The sequence below is a fragment of the Numenius arquata genome, chromosome 2 (genome assembly GCF_964106895.1).
Source record: "Numenius arquata chromosome 2, bNumArq3.hap1.1, whole genome shotgun sequence".
In the NCBI taxonomy this organism is placed as follows: domain Eukaryota; kingdom Metazoa; phylum Chordata; class Aves; order Charadriiformes; family Scolopacidae; genus Numenius; species Numenius arquata.
The window spans coordinates 131,924,566-131,948,547 of record NC_133577.1 but is presented as its reverse complement, the minus strand read 5'-3'; the positions used below and the strand labels follow the sequence as shown (position 1 = coordinate 131,948,547).

General features: G+C 63.1%; 1 protein-coding gene across 1 annotated transcript in view; it reads left to right on the top strand.

The window, feature by feature from the left end:
* Positions 1–23,982, top strand: part of SND1 (staphylococcal nuclease and tudor domain containing 1) — a 121,786-nt gene that overhangs the window by 36,804 nt on the left and 61,000 nt on the right. Inside the window, exon 11 of the mRNA XM_074167786.1 lies at positions 14,664–14,753. Within this exon, the coding sequence (XP_074023887.1) occupies positions 14,664–14,753 (90 nt within the window). The remainder of the gene's footprint in view (positions 1–14,663; positions 14,754–23,982) is intronic.

Below are 23,982 nucleotides of genomic sequence, written 5' to 3'. Positions count from 1 at the left end.
TGCCCCGAAAGGAGGTGCGACCCCCCCAAGCCGGGGCGGCGAGGTCCATGGAGTGACAGCCCCGTTGCGCGTCTCCCTCGGGGTTTGCAGTTCCCATCAGGAATTCAGGTTAATGTTGAAAGGGTGGAGGTTTTTTGCCTTAAATCCTGAAATGGCCGCTGGTGCCCCAGCCGAGGAGCCTGCCGGCGCCTGCTGGCTCTTTCCCCCTGAGCAGAGCCCGTCACCGTCCCCTCGGGGCCGGGCTGAAGGGAGGCAGAAGCATCCCCCCGGCTTTTCCGACTCCCGCAGCCGGGTTTTGGGTGAGAATCGGCCCCCGTTCCGAGCCCGGCGACCCCGTTTTCCTACTCATGGTGAGCAGATCAGCCAAAACCTGCTGTTTGACCCCTTTCTCGCTGCCCCGCGGTGCCCACCGCCACGGCCGCATTTCAAGCTGCTCCACCTCTTTAAAGGTCCTTTAGAGGTCCCTTCCCACCCGAATTATTCTGTGATTCCGTGCTTCTGTCCCCAGAATTCCCTGCCCAGCGGGGACGGGGACGTTGCCTCCTCTGCCCCGACCGAGCCTTGCTGCCAGTTTGCAGCCGTTCCTCGGGAACTGGGCAGAAATCCAAATGAAACAGCGTGATTTCTCCTTTTTTTTTTTTTTTTTGGATAAAAGCACACCTGGGGAAGGCACAGGAGCTGCGGGTGGAGCTTACCCTCAGCAAGTTCGGTGATGGTACCAAACTGGGAGGGGTGGCTGACACACCAGAAGGCTGTGCCACCCTCCAGCGAGACCTGGACAGGCTGGAGAGTTGGGCAGAGAGGAACCTGATGAACTTCAACAAGGGCAAGTGTCGGGTGCTGCACCTGGGGAGGAATAACCCCATGAACCAGGACAGGTTGGGGGTGACCTGCTGGAGAGCAGCTCTGAGGAGAAAGACCTGGGAGTCCTGGGGGACACCAGGGTGACCATGAGCCAGCAATGTGCCCTGGTGGCCAAGAAGGCCAATGGCATCAAGAAGATGGAGGGGCATCAAGAAGATGGAGGGGCATCAAGAAGAGCGTGGCCAGCAGGTGGAGGGAGGTCATCCTCCCCCTCTGCTCTGCTCTGCCCTGGGGAGGCCCCAGCTGGAGCACTGGGACCAGTTCTGGGCTCCCCAGATCCAGAAGGAGAGGGAACTGCTGGAGAGGGCACAGCAAAGGGCTACCAAGATGCTGAGGGGACTAGAACATCTCTCTGCTGAGGAAAGGCTGAGGGACTTGGGTCTGTTGAGTCTGGAGAAGAGCAGAGTGAGGGGGGATCTGATCAACGCCTCTAAATACTTCAAGGGTGGGTGTCAGGAGGATGGGGCCAGTCTTTTTCCAGTGGTGCCCAGGGACAGGCCAAGAGGGAACGGGCACAAACTGGAAGAGGGGAAGCTCCATCTGACCACGAGGAGGACCTTGTTTGCTGTGAGGGTGTCAGAGCCCTGGCAGAGGCTGCCCAGAGAGGTGGTGGAGTCTCCTTCTGTGGAGACATTCCAACCCCCCTGGAGCCGTTCCTGTGGGACGTGCTCTGGGTGACCCTGCTCTGGCAGGGGGTTGGACTGGGTGCTCTCCAGAGGTCCCTGCCAACCCCACAGCATTCCGGGATTCTGTGAAATCCGGTGTTGGGAGGAAAAATGCTGCGAAAGGGCTGTCAAGCCTTGGCAGAGGCTGCCCAGGGAAGCGGTGGAGTCGCCATCCCTGGAGGGATGTAAAAGACGTGTAGGTGTGCCGAGGGAGGTGGTTTGGTGGTAACTTGGCAGCGTTGGGTCAATGGTTGGACGTGATGAGCTTAAAGGTCTTTTCCAACCCCAATGAGTCTGTGATTCTATGGAAAGAAACTCCTTTTCTCCCTTTTTAGGGAAAGGGGGTTGCTCTGGGGGATGCTCCTGCTCTCCCTTGTCCGTTCTCAGGGCTGTGGGCTCCCCGTGGGTCACTGGTGCTGCTCCCCGTGGGTCACTGGTGCCGCTGGTGCGTCTCCAGCAGGTAACGCCGCATCCCGGGAAGGCGCTGGATCAGCGTTTCCAGGGCTGTGGGCTGGGAGACGTTCCAAGGATCTCACGCTGGGCTGTTTTACTGGTGCTCCCTCGGCTCCTGGCGGCTGCCGGGGGGCAGTCGGGTTCATTTCCGATGGAATTCAGGCACTGCGGTGGTGTCAAATGAAAAAAAGAAACAAACCACAAAGCAACCACCAAAGCCCCCTTCTGAAATTACTGAGTATTTTTAGAGATCTCAATTGCCTCATTAGCGGGGACGTTATCTCCTGGTCGGCGGAGAGGTGGCTCTTTGTGCCAAATGAATGAATTCCCGGTGGAGCCCTGACTGTCGCGCTCCGGTGATTTCCCTCATTAGTTCCCGGGAAAAGGCACTGCCTTTCCCTGCTGCTGCCGAAAGATGCTGGGAACCGGGCAGCGGGGCCGTGAGCCCCCCCCCCCCCTCCCTTCGGACCCTCCCTCTCCAGCGCCGAAGCCGGAATTAAGAGGTTATTACCCCAAATATTCCTCAGATGGAAATTTTCTCCCCCTAACGCCGGCGAAACAAAAACCCGTCGATTGCTCAGGAGCTGTTTTTTGCGAGAATCTCGCTGGGTTTGAGCCAGGTTTTTCCTTGGGGAAGGGGTAATCCCGTTTTTATAAGGAGGGAATCGGTAGTCGGTGCTTGCGGAGCGACGAAGGCGCTATCGGCTGGCGACAGGCTCCCCCCGGCCGGGGCCGGGGAGGGAGGCATCCGAAGGATGTGCCTGTAATTAGCCCCAGCGTTTAATTTAATAAAAACAAATGACTGAAAACATAAGCGCGCTGTATTCCGAGAGCGTTCCCGCCTAATTACAAATTATCTTCGTTCAGCGCTGCCGCAGCCAACCTCGGTAATGGCCTCGGAAATAACTTCCCCCGGCTGATTTCGGCAGCCGCGCTCGGCGCTGCCTCCTCGGGGACCGCTGGCCATGGGGAGGTGGGGGGTTTTTTTTGGGGGGGGGGCTGGGCGGGGGATTTGGGGAAGGAGGGGGCTCAGTGGGGCTCGTGGTCCGGCGTCGGGAGCGGCACCGGTCTGTGGGGCCGCGGCACCCTTCGGGCTCAGATTTGGGGCATTGGAGGGGACGGATGGTGCCCCCCGTGCTCTGGGGCATCGCCGGGCGTGTGTGCCCCCCCCCCTCCCCCCCCCCCCCCCCAGCCCAGGGGGGCAGCACCTCTCCCAGCACCCTTCCCAAAAATGCCCGTTTCTCCCCCAAACCCTGCCAGCTGCTGAGATTTTGTGCCAAAACTGCAGCTTGGCCTTTGATTTTTGCGCCGGGGGAGAGAGATGATGATGATGATGATGATGATGACGACGACGACGACGGTGTCGACCGGGCGGTTTCCAGTTGTCCTGTGGCCTTTCTGCTGCGGGGTGGTTTTATTCCCCTGGGGGCCGGAGCAGCCGGAGGCTTCGCCATCCTCCGGGATGACCTTTCTGCTGTCCTTGTCCCCGTCCTCGATGCTTCCCGGCCACGCAAGCGCCGCCTTGGAGCGATGGGGAGGGAGCACCATCCCCCCCGTGAACCGAGGGCGAACCGCTCCGGGGTGCCCCGGGGGGAGCGTACCCCCACTTTGGGGTCTCCCAGCCGGGTTCTGCGGGTGCCTGATGCCGAAGCCATCGAGCTCCGTCCCCGGGGACCAGGAGGGTGGGCAGGAGCGGGGATGCTGTAACGTGGCAGCACCGGCGCATCCCGGGCAGGATCCAGAACATCCAGGCAGGATCCGGCTTATCCCAGGCTGGATCTAGGACATCCTGGGCAGGATCAGGCACATCTCGGGCAGGATCCAGCACATCCCAGGCAGGATCTAGCGCATCCTGGGCAGGATCTGGCACATCCTGGGCAGGATCTGGCTCATCCCAGGCAGGATCTAGCGCATCCCAGGCAGGATCTAGCGCATCCCAGGCAGGATCCGGCACATCCCGGGCAGGATCTGGCACATCCCGGGCAGGATCAGGCACATCCTGGGCAGGATTCAGCTCATCCCGGGCAGGATCCAGCACATTCCAGACAGGATCTAGCACATCCCAGGCAGGATCTGGCTTATCCCAGGCGGGATCTAGCGCATCCCAGGTGGGATCTGGCACATCCAGGCAGGATCCAGCACATCCAGGCAGGATCCAGCTCATCCCGGGCAGGATCCGATACATCCCGGGCAAGATCCAGCTCATCCCAGGCAGGATCTGGCTCATCCCAGGCAGGATCTGGCTCATCCCTGCGCTGCGGGAGCACGATCCCCGAGAGGCTGTTGCTCTCCGTGGATCGCGGGCCGACAAGACAAACAACTTTATTAAGTTTCGGCGGCTGCTAATGGGATGGCGAGCGGCCGCGGGAAGGGGGGCTGCGGGGCCACGGGGCATCACACCCCCCCCCCCGGCAGGGAGCCGGTGGGTCTCCTTATTCCTCTTGGTAAAACCCTGTTCTCGCGGGTGAGGAGCAAAGCCCTGGTGCCAAACCTTCGGAGAATTACGGGCCGCAAACAAAACGTGCTTTTCTCACAGCAAAGAAGTTCTTCCCCACAGCTCAGCTCCATCTCCCGCTTTCCCTTTTGGGCTTGGCTGCGCCTGGCTTTGGGTTTTTTGAGCCCAAAAAGGGAGCGGGGCCGGTTTCCTGGTGCGGGCTGGAGTCGCTGAGTGTTTCACGTCCCGTTTGCCCCGGGGATGCTGCGGCGCTGGCAGGATGCGCGGTTCTCACGTCGGCACGTGCAGTTCCCATGTTGGCACGTGCTGTTCCCGTGTTGGCACGTGCGGTTCTCATGTCGGCACGTGCAGTTCCCATGTTGGCACAATGCGGTTCCCGCATTGGCACTTTGCAGTTCCCATGTTGGGACGTGCAGTTCCCATGTTGGCATGTGCAGTTCCTGTGTTGGCACGTGCGGTTCCCATGTTGGCACATGCTGTTCCCATGTTGGCACATGTGGTTCTCATGTCTGGATGTTCAGTTCCCATGTTGGCACATGTGGTTCCCGTGTTGGCACTTGCAGTTCCCATGTCGGGACATGCAGTTCCCGTGTTGGCATGTGCAGTTCTCATGTTGGCACATGTGGTTCCCATGTCGGCACATGTGGTTCCTGTGTCGGGATGCGCAGTTCCCATGTGAGCACATGCGATTCTCATTTTGACACGTTCAGTTCCCATGTTGGCACATGTGGTTCCCGTGCTGGCACTTGCAGTTCCCGTGTCGGAACATGCAGTTCTCCTGTTGGCACGTGCGGTTCCCATGTTGGCACTTGTTGGTCCGTGTCAGCATGTGCGGTTCTCATGTTGGCAAGTGCAGTTCCTGTGTCGGCACGTGCGGTTCCCATGTTGGCACATGCAGTTCCCATGTCAGGATGTGCACTTCCCATGTTGAGAGGTGCAGATCCCGTGTCGGCACATGCGGTTCTCGTGTTGGCACATGTGGTTCGCACGTCAGGACATGCGGTTCCCATGTTGGCACGTGCGGTTCCCGTGTCGGCACATGCAGTTCCTGTGTCAGTGCATGCAGTGCATACCGTGGCGGCACGTCCGGTTCTCGTGGCGGCACATGTGGTTCGCATGTCAGGACATGCGGTTCCCGTGTTGGCTCGTGCGGTTCCCGTGTTGGCATGTGCAGTTCCCATGTCGGCACGTGCGGTTCCCGTGTCGGCATGTGCGGTTCCCGTGTCGGGATGCTCCCTGCCCCCGTGGGCTGTGGTTCCTCCGGCTCTTCACGGCCGGCAGAGGGAGAGGAGCCGGCAGCGTGGGGCAGGAGCCGGAAGGTTTAAATTAGGGCCCCTAACGTGATTAACGGGTGCCTTCAGGCTGGATGGCGATGGAGAGCTGCTGGCGAGGCTGCGGCAGGGAGCCCGGGCGCCGGCAGCTCCCGGGGAGGAGACCCTGCGCCGGCAACACCATCAAGATGGGTTTTATGGGAGAGGAGGAGGATGGATCCGGGATGAGGCAGGAGGAGACAGCGGCCGGGATGGAGCAGCCTTTCCCCTTCCCGCAGCCCCTCCGTGGGCTGGGTCGCTCTCTGCTTTCGGGGAAGGGGACCGGAGGACGCGGAAAACTTGCTCCGTGCTCTCCGTGGTGGAGCCCGGACCCGCCTCCGGCTGCAGACCCGGCTCCGTGTTGAGGATGATGATGATGATGATGGAGAAAAGCCTTCGGTGCCCCTGTGCGGTGTGACTGGGGCTGGGCTGGTTGTGCCACCAAAAAGCTGGTTGTCCCCTGCCTTCCCGAGCTGGCTTCGGGCGTCCTGAGCCGGGAAGCTGCTGGGGAAGAGGCAGAAGAGCTTTTCCGGAGCGGGAGGAGAGCGAGGAAGGTCGGCAACGAGCTCACCCCTTGCCACCAGGGGTGGCTACCGGCAAGCTCAGCCCGGCCGGGGTGGCCACCACCATGCAAGGTCCCCGCTCCCGAGGGGACAGCATCGTCACTGGGGTACGGGGGCACCTCCAGCTCCCCCCCCCCCCGACCGTGCCGGGGCCCCGGGGGTGAGGGGGGGGGGAGGGCTCCTGTGGGGCCTCTCAAGGCGCTTTGATAAAATGCAAATCACGTTAAAACGGTCGATTTCCAATTACAGGAAATTTCCTCCTCCAGCGGGGAGCCCGTTTGGGTAATGAAAGTGATTAAAGCAGGGGACTCTCTTGTGTTCGGGTAGGGGATGGGGACTGCAGGCGTGATGCTGCTAACGAACCCTCTCCCCATCCCTCCCCTAACGAACCCTCTCCCCGTCCCTCCCCTAACGAACCCTCTCCCCATCCCTCCCCTAATGAACCCTCTCCCCGTCCCTCCCCTAACGAACCCTCTCCCCATCCCTCCCCTAACGAACCCTCTCCCCGTCCCTCTGCTAACGAACCCTCTCCCCATCCCTCCCCTAACGAACCCTCTCCCTGTCCCTCCCCTAATGAACCCTCTCCCCATCCCTCCCCTAACGAACCCTCTCCCTGTCCCTCCCCTAATGAACCCTCTCCTCGTCCCTCCCCTAACGAACCCTCTCCCCGTCCCTCCGCTAACGAACCCTCTCCCCGTCCCTCCCCTAATGAACCCTCTCCCCGTCCCTCTGCTAACGAACCCTCTCCCCATCCCTCCCCTAATGAACCCTCTCCCCGTCCCTCATCTAACGAACCCTCTCCCCATCCCTCATCTAACGAACCTTCTCCCCATCCCTCCCCTAACGAACCCTCTCCCCGTCCCTCATCTAACGAACCCTCTCCCTGTCCCTCATCTAACGAACCCTCTCCCCATCCCTCCCCTAACGAACCCTCTCCCCATCCCTCATCTAACGAACCCTCTCCCTGTCCCTCATCTAACGAACCCTCTCTCTGTCCCTCATCTAACGAACCCTCTCCCCGTCCCTCCCCTAATGAACCCTCTCCCCATCCCTCCCCTAACAAATCCTCTCCCCATCCCTCTGCTAATGAACCCTTTCCCCTAACGAACCCTCTCCCCATCCCTCCCCTAATGAACCCTCTCCCCATCCCTCTGCTAATGAACCCTTTCCCCTAACGAACCCTCTCCCCATCCCTCCCTCGCCTTTGCCTTCCCGGTGCCGGGGGGAGCAGGACCTGCCTCCGCAGCCCCCCCACCCCCACCGAGGAGCCCCACTTGCTCCCGGCCGGATCCTTCCCCCAGAGCCCGGGGCAGGTTCCCCCCCCCCGTCCAGGGGTCTCCTGGGGGGGCTGCTGTGTCCCCGAGCAGCCCCGGGGACCGCGGGCACGCTGCCGGCACCGCTCTCGGTGGCAGCTGGTGATCTCCCCCTCGCCTCGCCGCTCTGCACGGCTTATTCTGGCGCGTCGCTCGGAGTTGATTTGCTTTGCTAATTGCTTTACAAATAATAAGCTTCCCTAATTGCGCTGCCGGGGAAAAGGTGTGGGGGGGGAGATCTCCCCACCTGCGGCGCTGCTGGGCTGCGGGTCCCCTCGGCTCTTCGGGGGTCACCCCGCAGCATCCCACCCCGGGATTCATGGAAGGAACCCCCAAAATCCTGCCTACGGGGAGCTGGGAGACCCGGCTCATCCCCGGAGAGGGGGGGGGTCCGGGCTGTTCCCCCGGCTCTGCCAGCACCCCGGCACCTGCACCTCCGCCAGCACCCCGGGCTGCGTTCCTCCGGCCGGGATCTCGGAGTATTTCCATCTGCTCCCAATGTACCCGCATCCATCGTCGTCCCCATCCCCTGCCCCTGGGACGGGGGCCGGCAGTGGGACCCCCGGCCGTGGGGGCTCTCGGTGTGTAAACCCCCCCCCCCCTGCTTCCCGCGGCAGGATGCGATCCTTCGCGGCAGACACGGGCGGCTGCTTTCCTGAAAATAGAGGTTAATTGGCTACTGTAGGGCGTAATGATGTTAATTTGACGGGAGAGCTGTAATTCACTCGGCCCGTTAGGTATTTAATGCCACGCGGGGGTTATTTAAGGAGGGGGGAGGCTGGGGGGGGGGGGGGGGGGGGGGAGGGCAGCCAGCGCCGGCCCCGGGGACGGCACCCGCTTTGGAGATGCTCCCTCTTTCGTTTTAAACAAAAAAACAGCTTTTTTTTTTTTCCCCGGCGCGTGTCTGCAAGGAAGCGGCACGTTCCCATCGATTTTGGGTTGAAATCCCTGTCCTTGGGAGGGGGGGAAGTATCAGATTCTGCCCCCCCCCCCCCTCCCCCTCCAGCATCTCGCTCCGCATTGACTTTCTGGCTAATAACCCGGCTTCCTCGCCACTCACCTTTAATTGAATGAGGCTAATGGGCTTTTTTTTTTTTTTTTTTTTTTTTTTCCTATTTTTAATTATTTTTTGAATGGCTGAGGGCTCTTCCCCGGCAGCCGGGGGAAGCCGGGGCCGGCGTTTTGGCGTCCGTGGGGCTTTGCCATCCCTCTCCCCCTCCCGAGGGATGTTGCTTCCCCCGGGGAAGGGGGGGGGGGACACACACACACACGCGCCGCCGCTGTTCGAGCTCTTGGCTTGAAAAGTCCTTTAAAAACCAAAAAGAAAGCAGCAGCAGCAGCAGCTTTGTGTGCTCTCTCTGGTACGTATCGGCCACTCCAGCCTTTCCATTATCCTGCTCCTGGCACAGCTTTTTTCTCCCGCCGGGGAATCGCGGGAGCCTTGGCGTTTTTCATCAGTGTCACGACCACGGGGGCTCGGTGAGGGCTCAGCCCCCCACCCCTCCCCACCTCTCCGGCTTCCTCCCCGGGGGTCCCGGCACGGGGTGGCTGTGGTCCCCTTTTTGGGGTGGCCGCAGCCCCCTGAGATGCTCCCGGGTTGCCGCAGGGGTTTTTTTTAAGGCAGACGTTTGCTTTGGTGCGATGCCGGGGTCTGCCCCCCCCCCCCCCCCCCCCCGCCCCCCCCCCGGCCCCCGTGCTCGCACAAGAGGCTTTTAAGCACTTGAAGGCTGCTTCCAGGGCAGGCGTTTCCCCTCCGCTCGTTTGCGCAGCTCGTTAGCGCAGCTGAGATTTCACACGAGAGGGTGAATCCCGGGCTATGCCGGAGCCCCTCCGGAGAACCAGCACCGCGCTGGGACCCACGGCTGCACCGCGCCGGCCCCATGGCCACACTGTGCCAGCCCCATGCCAGGACCCACGGCTGCACCGTGCCGGCCCCATGGCCACACTGTGCCAGCCCCATGCCAGGACCCACGGCTGCACCGTGCCGGCCCCATGGCCACACTGTGCCAGCCCCATGCCAGGACCCACGGCTGCACCGTGCCAGCCCCATGGCCACACCGTGCCAGCCCCATGCCAGGACCCATGGCCACACTGTGCCAGTGTCATGCCAGGACCCACGGCTGCACCGCGCCAGCCCCATGGCCACACTGTGCCAGCCCCATGCCAGGACCCACGGCTGCACCGCGCCAGCCCCATGGCCACACTGTGCCAGTCTCATGCCAGGACCCACGGCTGCACCGCGCCAGCCCCATGGCCACACCGTGCCAGCCCCATGCCAGGACCCACGGCTGCACCGCGCCAGCCCCATGGCCACACTGTGCCAGCCCCATGCCAGGACCCACGGCTGCACCGTGCCGGCCCCATGGCCACACCGTGCCAGCCCCATGCCAGGACCCATGGCCACACTGTGCCAGTGTCATGCCAGGACCCACGGCTGCACCATGCCAGCCCCATGCCGTGATCCATGGCTGTATCGTGCCAGCCCCATGCCAGGACGCATGGCTGCACCATGCCAGTGCCGTGCCAGGATCCATGGCTGCAACATGCCAGCGCTGTGCTGGGACCCATGGATGCACCATGGCAGCACTTTACTGGGACCCATGGCTGCACCGTGCCAGGACCCACGGCTACACCACAGCAGTTGCCGTGCCGGGACCCATGGCCACACTTTGCTGGGACCCACAGCTGTGCTGTGCCAGCCCCCATGCTGGGACTCGCGGATGCACCGTGCCAGTACCATGCCAGGACCACAGCTACACCCCACCAGCACAGTGCTGGGACCCACAGCTGGCACTGTGCCAGCCCTGTGCCAGGACCCAGTGCTGTGCCAGGACCGACAGCGACACCGTGCCAGTCTTCTTCCTGGACCCACGGCTGTGCCACACCAGCACCGTGCTGGTACCCACGGCTGCACTGTGCCAGTGCTGTGCCAGGACCACAGCTACACCCCACCAGCACAGTGCTGGGACCCACAGCCACACCGTGCCAGCTCTGTGCTGGGACCCACAGCCACGCCGTGCCAGCCCCGTGCCGTGATCCAGAGCCAAAATGGACCACGTGCCAGGTGGGATGGAGGGTGCATCCCACGGGAGCTTTGAAAGCAAAGCCGGGGCATCTTTGGGAGCAGCTCCTGCTCCCCCCCCGTGCAGAGGTTGCCCCACCGCTCTCTGGTCATTCCTCTGCCAATCTAATCGCCGCTGGCTCCCGAGCCCCCGGCGCTGCACCGTGGGCCGGCTGATGCCGGGGCCACCCAAGGGCTTTGCCGCTCGCTCCCGCCATCCCCTTTCCCCTGCTCCAGCGCGGTGCGGGACGGGATTAGGGACTTAACAGCCTGTGCCAGATAGACACTTAAATAAGCAATAAATTTGGAGTTCGTTAGTGAGGATTAATTACTGTTTGCAGAGGGCTTTGCCTGCGCAGAGCAGCAGACAGGAGCCCGGGTGGCATTATTTATCTTGAAGCTTCGCCGTGACCTTGTGGAGGGTGGGAGAGACTCGTCATCCGTGTCCCACCAGGTCCCCGCGTGGCTGCGCTGCCAAGGCGAGCGTTTGAGTGCGAGCGCTTACTTTGGGGGGCTCTCCCGGGCTTTAGGGGGGGCTCTCCCGGCAGGGAGCAGGGGCTGGAAGTGGGGAAAGGGAGGCTGGCATTGTGCTCCCCGTCGCTTCGGCTGGGATTGGGAAGGGTGGCCGGTGGGTGGCATGGCCGGGGGCAGCTCCTGCGTGGTCGTCTCTGCCGGCATATGGCTGGTAGCCATGCTGGCCCTTGATGCTACTGGGCTACCTGAGCCCCTGCCTGCCCCGGGGGCTGGAGCAGAGCCTGGTCTCCGCTTTGGGGTGCAGCAGGGGGACGGGGTGCAAGCCCATGGGAAGATGCCACTGGTCCATGGGAGGATGCTTGTGGTCCATGGGGGGATGCTCCGGGGTGGATGCCCATGGTCCAGGGGGAGATGCCCCATAGGAGGATGCCCCCAGTCCATGGGGGATGCCCTGGGAGGATGCCCTTCATCCATGGGGAGATGCTCCATTGGAGGATGCCCCCGGACCATGGGGGGATGCCCCTGGTCTGTGAAAGGATGCCCCATGGGAGGATGCCTTCAGACCATGGGGTGATGCCCCTGGTCCATGGGGTATGCCCATGGGGGGATGCCCTGGGAGAGATACTCATGGTCCAGGGGGGAAATCCTCCATGAGAGGATGCCCCAATCCATAGGGCAATGCCCCAGGGGGGGATGCCCTCGTCTGGGTGGAGATGCCCTGTGGGATGATGCCCCCAGTCCATGGAGGGATGCTCCAGGGTGGATGCCCATGGTCCAGGAGGAGATGCCCCATGGGAGGATGTCCCAGAACCACGAGGGAGATGCCCCTGGATGCCCCCAGACCATGGGGTGATGCCCCCAGTCCATGGGGGATGCCCTGGTAGAGGATGCCCATGGGGGGATGCCCTGGAGGAGATGCCCATGGTCCAGGGGGGGAATCCTCCATGGGAGGATGCCCCCAGTCCATGGGGGATGCTCCAGGGGGATGCCCCTAGTTCTTGGGGGGATGCCCCATGGGGTGATGCCCTGGGGGAGATGCCTTGGGGTGGATGCCCACGGTCCAGGGGAGATGCCCCATGAGAGGATGCCCCTGGTGTGTGGGGAATGCCCCCAATCCATGGGGGGATGCCCCATAGGGGGATGCCCTGGGGGGGATACCCCCGGTCTATGGGAGGATGACCTTGGAGGAGTGGGCACTCCCCTGTGCCCTCCCTCTCCCCCCCAGCAGCCCCGCTCAGACCCCTCTCCCAGCGCCGCAGGATTTATCACGCGGCTCGACTCCAGCTCTGGCATGGGGCCGGGAATTTTTCTGGCACCAGCTGAATAATGGAGACGCCTCCGTCCCTGTGCACCTCGCCGGGGAGGGGAACGGTGTGAATAATGCATCGTCCTGCAGCGTGCCCAGGCGCAGCCGGGGAGCCGGCCCTGGCCTTTCCTACGGCAGCGGCACCGTCCCTGAGCCCTGTGCCGGGGCTTCCCTCGGGCCACCCGCCAGCTGTGCCGTCCCCGTGCCCTTTATTTTATATGGGGCGAGGAGAGAGCCCTCTCCCCGCCGGCAAACCGGCTTCGGGGCCGGCTGGCTGGCACCGCATCCCGTGCTGCCCGCCACAGCTCCCTGCCAGCCTCGTTAACCCCATCTCATTAGCTGCCAGGAAGCTTCTCTGTGCCACGAGTGATATCGGGCTGACCCCCGGTGAGCATAAAAGCTCCTTTCCACGTGAAATCCTGGCTCCGCCGATCCCGCACCCTGCCAGGCTCGGGACCTGCCCTCACCCTGCCGGCAAAGGGGTTTTTAGCCATTCCATGAGCAGGAGCCTCCTCTGGGGATGGGTTTGGCGCTGGGTGCAGCACCAGGTCACTGCCATGGGTGGGGATACCCTCCCAGGATCCGGCCCCTTCCCGTTGCCGGCATTGGCAGGGGATGCGGTGATGCAGGTGGAGGAGGGAACGGCTCCAAGGAGCAGCCTGGGAACGGTGTCAGGGACAATAAACGCTGTCAAAACCTCATTCATGATGGAAGAACGCGGAGCGTGAGTGCTGGCGTGTCTTTGTCCGCTCACTCCCTCTCCCATCTGATTCCTCTCCTTCATTTCCTGCTGCTTTCACCTTATCTCCCTCTTTTCAGTGTGTTCCTCCCTGGCTCGGCAGGGTTGGGGGGGGGGCTGTGCCCCACTGCACCATGCCGGCAAGCAGAGCGACGTGCCAAGGGATGTCCTTGGGCTGGGGAGGGCTGGGAGCATGTCCTTGGCCATCGTGGGCTGGGGAGCTCCCGGGGTTGGTTTGGATTGGGTTGAGTTGAGTTGGATTGAGTTGAGTTGAGTTGGATTGAGTTGGATTGGGTTGGGTTGGGTTGGATTGGGTTGGGTTGGGTTGGGTTGAGTTGGATTGAGTTGGATTGGGTTGGGTTGGGTTGAGTTGGATTGGGTTGAGTTGGATTGGGTTGGGTTGGGTTGGGTTGGATTGAGTTGGATTGAGTTGGGTTGAGTTGAGTTGGATTGAGTTGGGTTGAGTTGAGTTGGGTTGAGTTGCACTGTGTTGGCTTCTCCACCCTCCTCCTCCTCCCCTGGCATGCTGGCAGGGCCCGAAGGCACCATAACCTTAACGGTGCCAGTGCAGCTGACCACAAAGTGTGTCCAAATTCCAGCACAGCACCAGTGAGGGAGCAGGATCTGTTGGGAAGAGCCGCATCGCTCCTTCCAGGGATGGTGCTGAGCAGTGGCAGCCCCTTGGCACCGTTTTCAGAGCTGAGTCCATGGTACCATCACACTGCGTGCTGCGCCCAGGGGTGGTGGTAGCACACTTTAGGGGGGGACAAACCCCTTTTGGGGTGGTGGCTCCGAAGACACCTCCTCTGGCCTGAGAATTGCTCAGTCCCCAAAGGCCCATCCTGGGGAGGGTGACCGGGGACGCTGCTGTGTCCCTGCCCCATGTTCTTGCAGGGCATCCTCTTTGGCCACTCTTGGGGACCATGACGGGGCAGGAGGGACCCCTGCCTGGAGTCCCCAGGGGTTGGGGGATGCTGTCCCTGCCACTGGCACTTCCTGGGGGGGGGACGATGACATTGCCAGCCTCGGTGGCAGCTCCATCCCCACCCCGACTCTTTTCTGGCTGGGACACGGGGTGAGCGGGGCTGGGGGGGCTTGGGGGAGCTGGTCGGCTCCTCGGGAGGACCCTGGCCATCCCACCCCCACCAAAACTCCATCCCTTCCCCTTACGGAGCTGCCGCTTAAGCTCGGAGGAGGTGCTCAGGCTGACGCCATGAGGTGACCGGTGGCATGTCCTCATGGGAGGATGCTCGTGTCACCCCGGGGGTCCCCTCAGGGTTTCGGTGGAGCCGGGACTCTGGTGATCCTCGGGGAGCCCACCCTGGGGGTGCAGGAGCGGGAGGGCACCCATGGGAGCAGGCGGAGGGTGCTGGGGGCAGCTTTGGGGTGTCCCCTCCTAGGGAGTGGTGGTTTCGGGGGGTGTCCTGACCTGTGCCCCCCTCTTTCCCCCCCCTCTGCAGGACAAGAACAGGAAGCTGAGGCCCCTCTATGACATTCCCTACATGTTCGAGGCCCGGGAGTTCCTGCGCAAGAAGCTCATCGGGAAGAAGGTAGGATGCGGGGGGGGGGGGGCGGGGGGGGGGGAGGTGACGGGGTCCTGGGTGCTAACGAGGGGCCGGGAGTCGGCGCTGGGGGGAATTGTGGGGTGCAGCCAAATCCGGAGCATCCTCTGAGCCCCCTCCCACCCACAGCTCTTGCTCTGTCCCTGCCGTCGCTTGGTATTTCCCCTTTGTTTTCCCCGGCGTATTTTTTCTGGGCTGGTTTAAAGCAATTCAGGGGAATGAAGGATATAATGTGCGCTTAAAGCACCCGAGCACATGCTCAGGAGGCAATTTTCAAACGCCCATAAAATGGTCAAATAAAATCAATTTCCTTGGTAGCGAGGCTGCTCGCTGCTGCTCATTGAGGACTGTTTCCATGCCTAATTGTGTCTTCCCCTTCCAGAGCCCTGTTTATATATTAAAAAAAAAAAAGAAAAAAAAGAAAAAAAAAAAGAAAAAAAAGAAAAAAAAAAAAGGAAAAAAAATATAATATGAAATAGCAGCTTGTGAGGCTTTTCTCACGGGAAGCCTGTCACTTGGGGTTGTCAGAAGCGGCTGCCAGGATGTGGCTGGGAGCTCTGCACTCTGAAATGGGAAAACCAGTCCTTGCTGGGAGGGTCCTGGCCCCGTGCTGGGGGCTACTGGTGCCGGTTTTCTTCCCGCCGCCATCTCTCCCACCCTGCTGTGCGTCGCTGTTGCTGGAAACCACCCTTTGTCTCCCCAAACCTGGTTTGCATTCTCTCTGGCAGGCAGGAGCCACCGGCCCCGGTCACCCAGTCCCCAAGGCTGGTGGCTGCTCTCTGTGTCCCCTGTGCTGGTGCTGGGGTTCCATCCCCATGTCCTCAACTGTCCCCAAGACTGGTGACAGCTCTCTGTGTCCCCCGTGCTGGTGTTGGGGTTCCATCCCCATGTCCTCAGCTGTCCCCGAGGTTGGTGACAGCTCTCTGTGTCCCCCGTGCTGGTGTTGGGGTTCCATCCCCATGTCCTCAGCCGTCCCCGAGACTGGTGACAGCTCTCTGTGTCCCCCGTGCTGGTGTTGGGGTTCCATCCCCATGTCCCCAGCTGTCCCCGAGGCTGGTGGCTGCTCTCTGTGTCCCCCGTGCTCGTGCTGGGGTTCCATCCCCATGTCCTCAACTGTCCCCAAGACTGGTGACAGCTCTCTGTGTCCCCTGTGCTGGTGTTGGGGTTCCATCCCCATGTCCTCAGCCGTCCCCGAGACTGGTGACAGCTCTCTGTGTCCCCCGTGCTGGTGTTGGGGTTCCATCCCCATGTCCTCAGCCGTCCCCGAGACTGGTGACAGCTCTCTGTGTCCCCCGTGCTGGTGCTGGGGTTCCATCCCCATGTCCTCAGCTGTCCCCGAGGCTGGTGACAGCTGTGTCCCCCGTGCTGGTGCTGGGGTTCCATCCCCATGTCCTCAACTGTCCCCAAGACTGGTGACAGCTCTCTGTGTCCCCCGTGCTGGTGTTGGGGTTCCATCCCCATGTCCTCAGCTGTCCCCAAGACTGGTGACAGCTCTCTGTGTCCCCTGTGCTGGTGCTGGGGTTCCATCCCCATGTCCTCAACTGTCCCCAAGACTGGTGACAGCTCTCTGTGTCCCCCGTGCTGGTGTTGGGGTTCCATCCCCATGTCCTCAGCTGTCCCCGAGGTTGGTGACAGCTCTCTGTGTCCCCCGTGCTGGTGTTGGGGTTCCATCCCCATGTCCTCAGCCGTCCCCGAGGCTGGTGACAGCTCTCTGTGTCCCCCGTGCTGGTGTTGGGGTTCCATCCCCATGTCCTCAGCTGTCCCCGAGGCTGGTGACAGCTGTGTCCCCCGTGCTGGTGCTGGGGTTCCATCCCCATGTCCTCAGCCGTCCCCGAGGCTGGTGACAGCTCTCTGTGTCCCCCGTGCTGGTGCTGGGGTTCCATCCCCATGTCCTCAGCCGTCCCCGAGGCTGGTGACAGCTCTCTGTGTCCCCTGTGCTGGTGTTGGGGTTCCATCCCCATGTCCTCAGCCGTCCCCGAGGCTGGTGACAGCTCTCTGTGTCCCCCGTGCTGGTGTTGGGGTTCCATCCCCGTGTCCCCAGCTGTCCCCAAGGCTGGTGACAGCTCTCTGTGTCCCCCGTGCTGGTGTTTGGGTTCCATCCCCATGTCCTCAGCTGTCCCTGAGGCTGGTGACAGCTCTCTGTGTCCCCCGTGCTGGTGTTGGGGTTCCATCCCCATGTCCTCAGCTGTCCCCGAGGTTGGTGACAGCTCTCTGTGTCCCCCGTGCTGGTGTTGGGGTTCCATCCCCATGTCCCCAGCTGTCCCCGAGGTTGGTGACAGCTCTCTGTGTCCCCCGTGCTGGTGTTGGGGTTCCATCCCCATGTCCCCAGCTGTCCCCAAGGCTGGTGGCTGCTCTCTGTGTCCCCCGTGTCCCCACAACCGGGTCAAGGTGTGGGTTGCCATGCTGAGGAGGAGGATGAGGGTCCTGCCTTCCTCCCCGGCCCCCTATGGTGTGCGGCATCAACACCCCCGGAGTGGGGGGCAGCAGGATCAGCCCCTCCGGAGGGACGGGCAGGAGCCGTGGGGCCACAGTGGGCGGCAGGAGGAGGGGAGGGGGGACAGCGGCCAGCTGGCACCGTCCCCGTGCCCAAAGTGGCTGGTCAGGAGCCAGTGGCCACCAGAAATAAGAGCAACGAGCCGGTGGGCTGCGGGTGCCTTCAGCCTCCCTCTTTAAAGCCCCCCCATAACCGTGGGGCGCGCGCCGGGCTCCTGCCTTCGCCCTTCGGGTAGCCCAGGGAGCCGGGCGCCCGCTCGCCTTTGATGTCGCCTCGTCGGCTTTATAAATATTTCCTTTGTCAGCTCCACGTTTTTCACTTCAGATTAATTTGATTGAGGGGAAGCGATGATAAAAAAAAAAAAAAAAAAAAAGCCAAAATCTCCTTTCCGTTAATGATCAAAACAGTCCCCGGAGGTTGGCGGCGCGGCCTGATCGGAGATGACAGCCCGGCACGGGGTGGCTCGCCCTTGCCTTCTCGCGGCTCGCTGTCAGCATCAATCTTTGCGGCAAAATTCCTCTTTTGCCCACCCCCCCTTTCTTCTTTTTTTTTTTTTCTTTTTTTTTTTTTTTTTAATATACTTTTAAAGCCCACCCCGGCAGAGAGCTGGGACTTCTGAGAGCTGTCTGCTCGCGGGGAGATCAAATGAAGTTGGGGGTGGGGGGGCTGGGGGGCTGGCAGCGATGCCGGCGGCACGGCTCTGGCTCTGCGGGTGTTTGCGGGGGTGCCTCGGGGAGCCCTGCCTGTTTTGGGGAGCCCTGCCTGCCCTGGGAACCCCTGCCTGCCCCAGGGTGCCCTGCCTGCCCTGGGAACCCCTGCCTGTTTTGGGGTGCCCTGCCCTGAGAACCCCTGCCTGCCCCGGGGACCCCTGCCAAATTTAGGGAGCCCTGCCTGCCCCGGGTTGCCCTGCCTGTCCTGGGGACCCCAACTGTTTTGGGGAGCCCTGCCTGCCCTGGGAACCCCTGCTTGTTTTGGGGTGCCCTGCCCTGAGAACCCCTGCCTGCCCTGGGGACCCCTGCCTGTTTTGGGGTGCCCTTCCTTCCCCAGGATGCCCTGCCTGCTTTGGGGTACCCTGCCCATTTTGGGGACCCCTACCTGCCCTGGGGTGCCCTGCCCCAGTGACCCCTGCCTGCCCTCGGGACCCCTGCCCACCCTGGGTTACACTGCCCATTTTGGGGACCCCTGCCTGCCATGGGGTGCCCTGCCTGTTTTGGGGTGCCCTGCCTGCCCTGGGAACCCCTACCTGCCCCAGGGGCCCCTACCTGTTTTGGGAAGCGCTGCCCACCCTGGGGACCCCTGCCTGCCCCGGGGTGCCCTGACTATTTTTGGGAGCCCTGCCTGCCCCAGGGTGCCCTGTCTGCCCTGGGGACCCCTGCCTGTTTTGGGGAGCCCTGCATGTTTTGGCAACCCCTGCCTGTTTTGGGGATCCCTTCCTGCCGTGGGGATCCCTGCCTGTTTTGGAGACCTCTGCCCACCCCAGAGAGCCTCCCAGTTTTGGGGAGATCTGCCTGTTTTGGGGAGTCCTGCCTGGCCTGGGGACCCCTGCCTGGCCTGGGGACCCCTGCCTGGTTTGGGGACCCCTGTCTGCCGTGGGGATCCCTGCCTGTTTTGGGGACCCCTGCCTGCCTTGGGGAGCCCTGCCTTCCCCAGCGGGCCCTGTCTGCCCTGGGGTGCCCTGCCCGTTTTGGGGACCCCTGCCCGTTTTGGGGAGCCCTGCCTGCCTGAAAGTGCCCTGCCCAATTTGGGGACCCCTGCCTGCCCCGGGGTGCCCTGTCAGCCCTGACCCCTGCCTGTTTTGGGGAGCCCTGCCTGCTCCGGGGACCCCTTCCTGCCCTAGGGAGCATCGCCCATTTTGGGGAACCCTACCCGCCCTAGGGATGCCCTGCCTGCCCTGGGGTGCCCTGCCTGTTTTGGGGAGCCCTGCCTGTTTTGGAGAGCCCTGCATGTTTTGGCAACCCCTGCCTGTTTTGGGGACCCCTGCCTGCCATGGGGATCCCTGCCTGTTTTGGGGATCCCTGCCTGCCGTGGGGATCCCTGCCCGTTCTGGGGACCTCTGTCTGCCCGAGGTGCCTGCCCTGGGGACCCCTGCCCACCCTGGGGTGCCCTTCCTACCCTGGGGACCCCTGCCCACCCTGGGGTGCCCTGCCCGCCCCGGGGTGCCCTGCCTGTTTTGGGGACCCCTGCGGTGGATCCCCTGAGCTGCTGCCCCACCACCGAGCAGCTTCTCCTCCCCTCTCCTGCGTGCGGTGACGGGTGATGGCTGCTGCCGTGTCCCCAAGGAGCGGGGATGTGGGGACCCTGCGCCCCCCCCCCCCCCCCCCCCCAAGCCTGTCCCCGGGATTTGGGGCTCCCCTGCCCGGCTCGGAGCCCCCCCGTTGCCTGGGAGAAGCGGGACGATGTGACAAGCCCCGGGAGGGAGGGGTGGCCGCTGGCAGCCGCTGCGGCGGAGCGGGATCGTCCCCTGCAAGATGGATAAAACGAGTGTCGGGGATAATTAGGGCAGGATGAGCTTTTGGTCTCCCTGGCGCTGCTTCGTCACCTGCCTCCTCCGCCCCAAACGCCGCCTGGCCCTCGGGCTGGGCCCTCCCCTGTCCCCTGCCTGCACCCCGGCTTGGGGCTTGTCCCTGCACCCTGGGGACCCTCCTTGTGGGTGATGTCCTTCCACAGTGGGGACCCTCCTCGTGGGTGCTGTCCCTGCGTCATGGGGACCCTCCTCATGGGTGATGTCCCTGTGCTGTGGGGACCCTCCTCATGGGTGATGTCCCTGTGTCGTGGAGACCCTCTTTGTGGATGATGTCCCTGCATGGTGGGGACCCTCCTCATGGGTGATGTCCTTCCACCTTGGGGACCCTCCTCATGGGTGCTGTCCCTGTGCCGTGGAGACCCTCCTCATGGGTGATGTCCCTGTGCAGTGGGGACCCTCCTCATGGGTGATGTCCTTCCACCTTGGGGACCCTCCTCATGGGTGATGTCCCTGTGCCGTGGAGACCCTCCTCATGGGTGATGTCTCTGTGCCGTGGGGACCCTCCTCATGGGTGATGTCCCTGTGCTGTGGGGACCCTCCTCGTGGGTGGTGTCCCTGCATCATGGGGACCCTCCTTGTGGGTGGTGTCACTGAGCTGTGGAGACCCTCCTCATGGGTGATGTCCTTCCACCTTGGGGACCCTCCTCATGGGTGATGTCTCTGCATGGTGAGGACCCTCCTCATGGGTGATGTCCCTGTGCCGTGGAGACCCTCCTCATGCGTGATGTCCCTGTGTCGTGGAGACCCTCTTTGTGGATGATGTCCCTGCATGGTGGGGACCCTCCTCATGGGTGATGTCCTTCCACCTTGGGGACCCTCCTCATGGGTGATGTCCCTGTGCTGTGGAGACCCTCCTCATGGGTGATGTCCCTGTGTCGTGGAGACCCTCTTTGTGGATGATGTCCCTGCATGGTGGGGACCCTCCTCGTAGGTGATGTCCTTCCACAGTGGGGACCCTCCTCGTGGGTGCTGTCCCTGCATCATGGGGACCCTCCTTGTGGGTGCTGTCCCTGTGCCGTGGAGACCCTCCTCATGGGTGATGTCCCTGTGCAGTGGGGACCCTCCTCATGGGTGATGTCCCTGTGTCGTGGAGACCCTCTTTGTGGATGATGTCCCTGCATGGTGGGGACCCTCCTCGTAGGTGATGTCCTTCCACAGTGGGAACCCTCCTTCTGGGTGATGTCCCTGCACCCTGGGGACCCTCCTTGTGGGTGCTGTCCCTGCATGGTGGGGACCCTCCTCATGGGTGATGTCGCTGCACCTTGCTGACCCTCCTTGTGGGTGCTGTCCCTGCATGGTGAGGACCCTCCTCGTGGGTGATGTCCCTGTGCCATGGGGGCCCTCCTTGCGGGTGGTGTCCTTCCACCCTGGGGACCGTCCTCATGGGTGATATCCCTGTGCAGTGGGGACCCTCCTTGTGGGTGCTGTCCCTGCACGGGTGAGGACCCTCCTAATGAGTGATGTCCCTGTGCAGTGGGGACCCTCCTCACGGGTGATGACCTTGCACCGTGACGTTGTCTCGTGGGTGGTGTCCCTGCACCCTGGGGACCCTCCTTGGGGATGCTGTCCTTGCACAGCGGTGATGTCCTTGCCTCCTGGGTGCTCTCCCTGCACCCTGGGGACCCTCCTGCTGGGTGATGTCCTTGCACAGCGGTGACCTTGCCTCCTGGGTGCACGGTGGCAGCTCTGGAGGGCCGGTGTGACACTAGAGGGAGCTGCACTTTAGGAATTGTGGAGCTGGGTGTACCCCCCCATCCCACCCCATCTCATCCCACCCCATCCCAAGGGAAGCAGCACCCCCTCCAGGGAGCAGGACCCTCTCCCGGCATCCCGGCACAGCTCACACCCCCATAGCTGTCCCCTGTCCCCTCCTCCTTTGCCATCCCGGAGCAGGTTTGCTTTAGTCCCTGGACGTGGCACGGGGTCGGAACAAGCCACCCCTCTCGGGCACGGACCTGCCAGGCTTTGCACACGCGTGTGCGAGACGCCGAGTGTGAGCTGGGAGATGCTGGTGCACGGGCTCCAGAGGTATCGGCAGCCCCGGCTGCCCTGGGCTGGGTGGCTGGGGCTCTGCCGTCGCTGTCACCGGGAGCAGGGCAGCCCCTGCCCACCCCCGGCGGCTCCGGTCCTGGCAACGGGGAGGGGGGACGCGTTTTGCCAGCGAGGACAAAAGTCCTGCGGCTGCGGTGACATGTGTCCTCAGCCGCCCTCCTGTCCTCGGCCCGATGCCTCCCGCTGCCTGTGCTCCGGCTGTGCCACTGGCAGCGTGCCCTCCGGTGTGGGCAGGGTGCCCTCCGGTGCGGGCAGGGTGCCCCCCCCAGTGTGGGCAGTGCCATCTGGTGTGGGCAGGGTGCCCCCCCAGTGTGGTTAGGATGCCCTCTGGTGCAGGCAGGGTGGCATCTGGTGGGGCAGGGTGCCCTCCGGTGTGGGCAGGGTGGCATCTGGTGCAGGCAGGGTGCCCTCCGGTGTGGGCAATGCCCTCCGGTGCAGGCAGGGTGCCATCTGATGGGACAGGGTGCCCCTCCAGACTGGGCAGGATGCCCTCTGGTGCAGGCAGGATGCCCTCCGGTGTGGGCAGGGTGCCCTCCAGTGCGGGCAGGGTGCCCCCCCAGTGTGGGCAGTGCCATCTGGTGTGGGCAGGGTGCCCTCTGGTGTGGGCAGGGTGCCATCTGATGGGGCAGGGTGCCCCCCCAGTGTGGGCAGGATGCCCTCTGGTGCAGGTAGGGTGCCCTCCGGTGTGGGCAGGGTGCCCTCTGGTGTGGGCAATGCCCTCCGGTGCAGGCAGGGTGGCATCTGATGGGACAGGGTGCCCCCCCAGTGTGGGCAGGATGCCCTCTGGTGCAGGCAGGGTGCCCTCCGGTGTGGGCAGGGTGCCGTCTGATGGGACAGGGTGCCATCTGATGGGACAGGGTGCCCTCTGGTCAAAGCCACCATCTCAGCACCATGGGATCCCGTGAGATCCCACGATCCCCTCTCCACCTTGGGGATCATCACCCCCCCCCCACCTCCCAGCTCCAGGCAATTAGTGAAATTAATTGGAAATGAGTAACTCTCGCCGCTGTGTGTTGCTGTCCCTCTGTCCCACGCTCCCGGCAGCTCCCGCGGGACGTCCCTCCCGATGCCGTGCCCGGCCGGGGAGCCCTCACCGTGGCACCGGGTGGGCAGCGGGAGCCTGGAGCAGCGGGATGGGCTTTGCCGCGGCTGATTTTGGGGGTGCCCGTGGGTATTTGAGGGGAGCGGGGGCTCGGGGCCCCGGGGGTGGCTGCGGTGCCGGGTGGCGAGGGTGTCCCACCGCCTGTCCGTCCATCCTGCCATCCCTAAGGATTTTCCAGCTCTGGCTGCTTCCCGCAGGAGCTGCGGTTCGTGGTTGGCAGAGCCTGAATCCCAGCCCGGCACAGGGCCGGCCGTGCCCCAATTTTCCCCGTTTTCCCCCGTTTTCCATCGCCTTTTCTGCCTCCTTCCCCGGCTGCTCGCCCCATTCCAGGAATTCCGTGTCCCCGCAGCAGCATGGAGCTGCCCGTCGGAGCGTGGCTTCCCCCTGCGGGAGAGATATAATAAACCGCCGTGATTGCTCCCAGAAATGATTCCCTCTCTTCCCCCCACCCCCCACCCCATCCCTCTGGGAAAAAGCCCCCAGGGGAGAAGAGGGAGAAATATCCCCGCGGCGGCCCCTTGGGTTTGGGTTCCTGCGGCGTCTCTCGCCCCGGGAGAGGAGCTGGGGCTGCGGGAACCGCGCCGCGATTCCCAGGGGATGGGGAGAGGGGATGGGGTACGAGGTTATTTTTTCATGAGGTTATTCCCCCCTCAAAGCAGGGATTTTCCTCCAGCTGGGATTTTCCTCCAGCTGGGATTTTCGCGGCGCGGCGCTTCTCCCTTCTAAACAGCCCTGATTTGGGGTTTCTTGACTCTTTTCCCTTGCGCCGGTGCCGGGGACCCGCATCCTTCCAGTGACCCGGCGCGGGTGGAATTTGCCCGGTGGCGTGGGATGAACCGGGCGGCCGTGCCCCGCTATGGATTTGTCTCCCGCGGTGGAATTAAATCTCCGGCTCCCTCGGCACAGACGCTGCCCATCGATCCCGGCGCGGGGGCACGCACCGCCGTTAAGCAGCTTGTTTTTTAATTACGCCCCGGTGCAGGCAATTGGATCCAGGCTCAATGGGCGCTCTCGGGCCCTTTCCTCTAATTAGCTGGGGAGGATT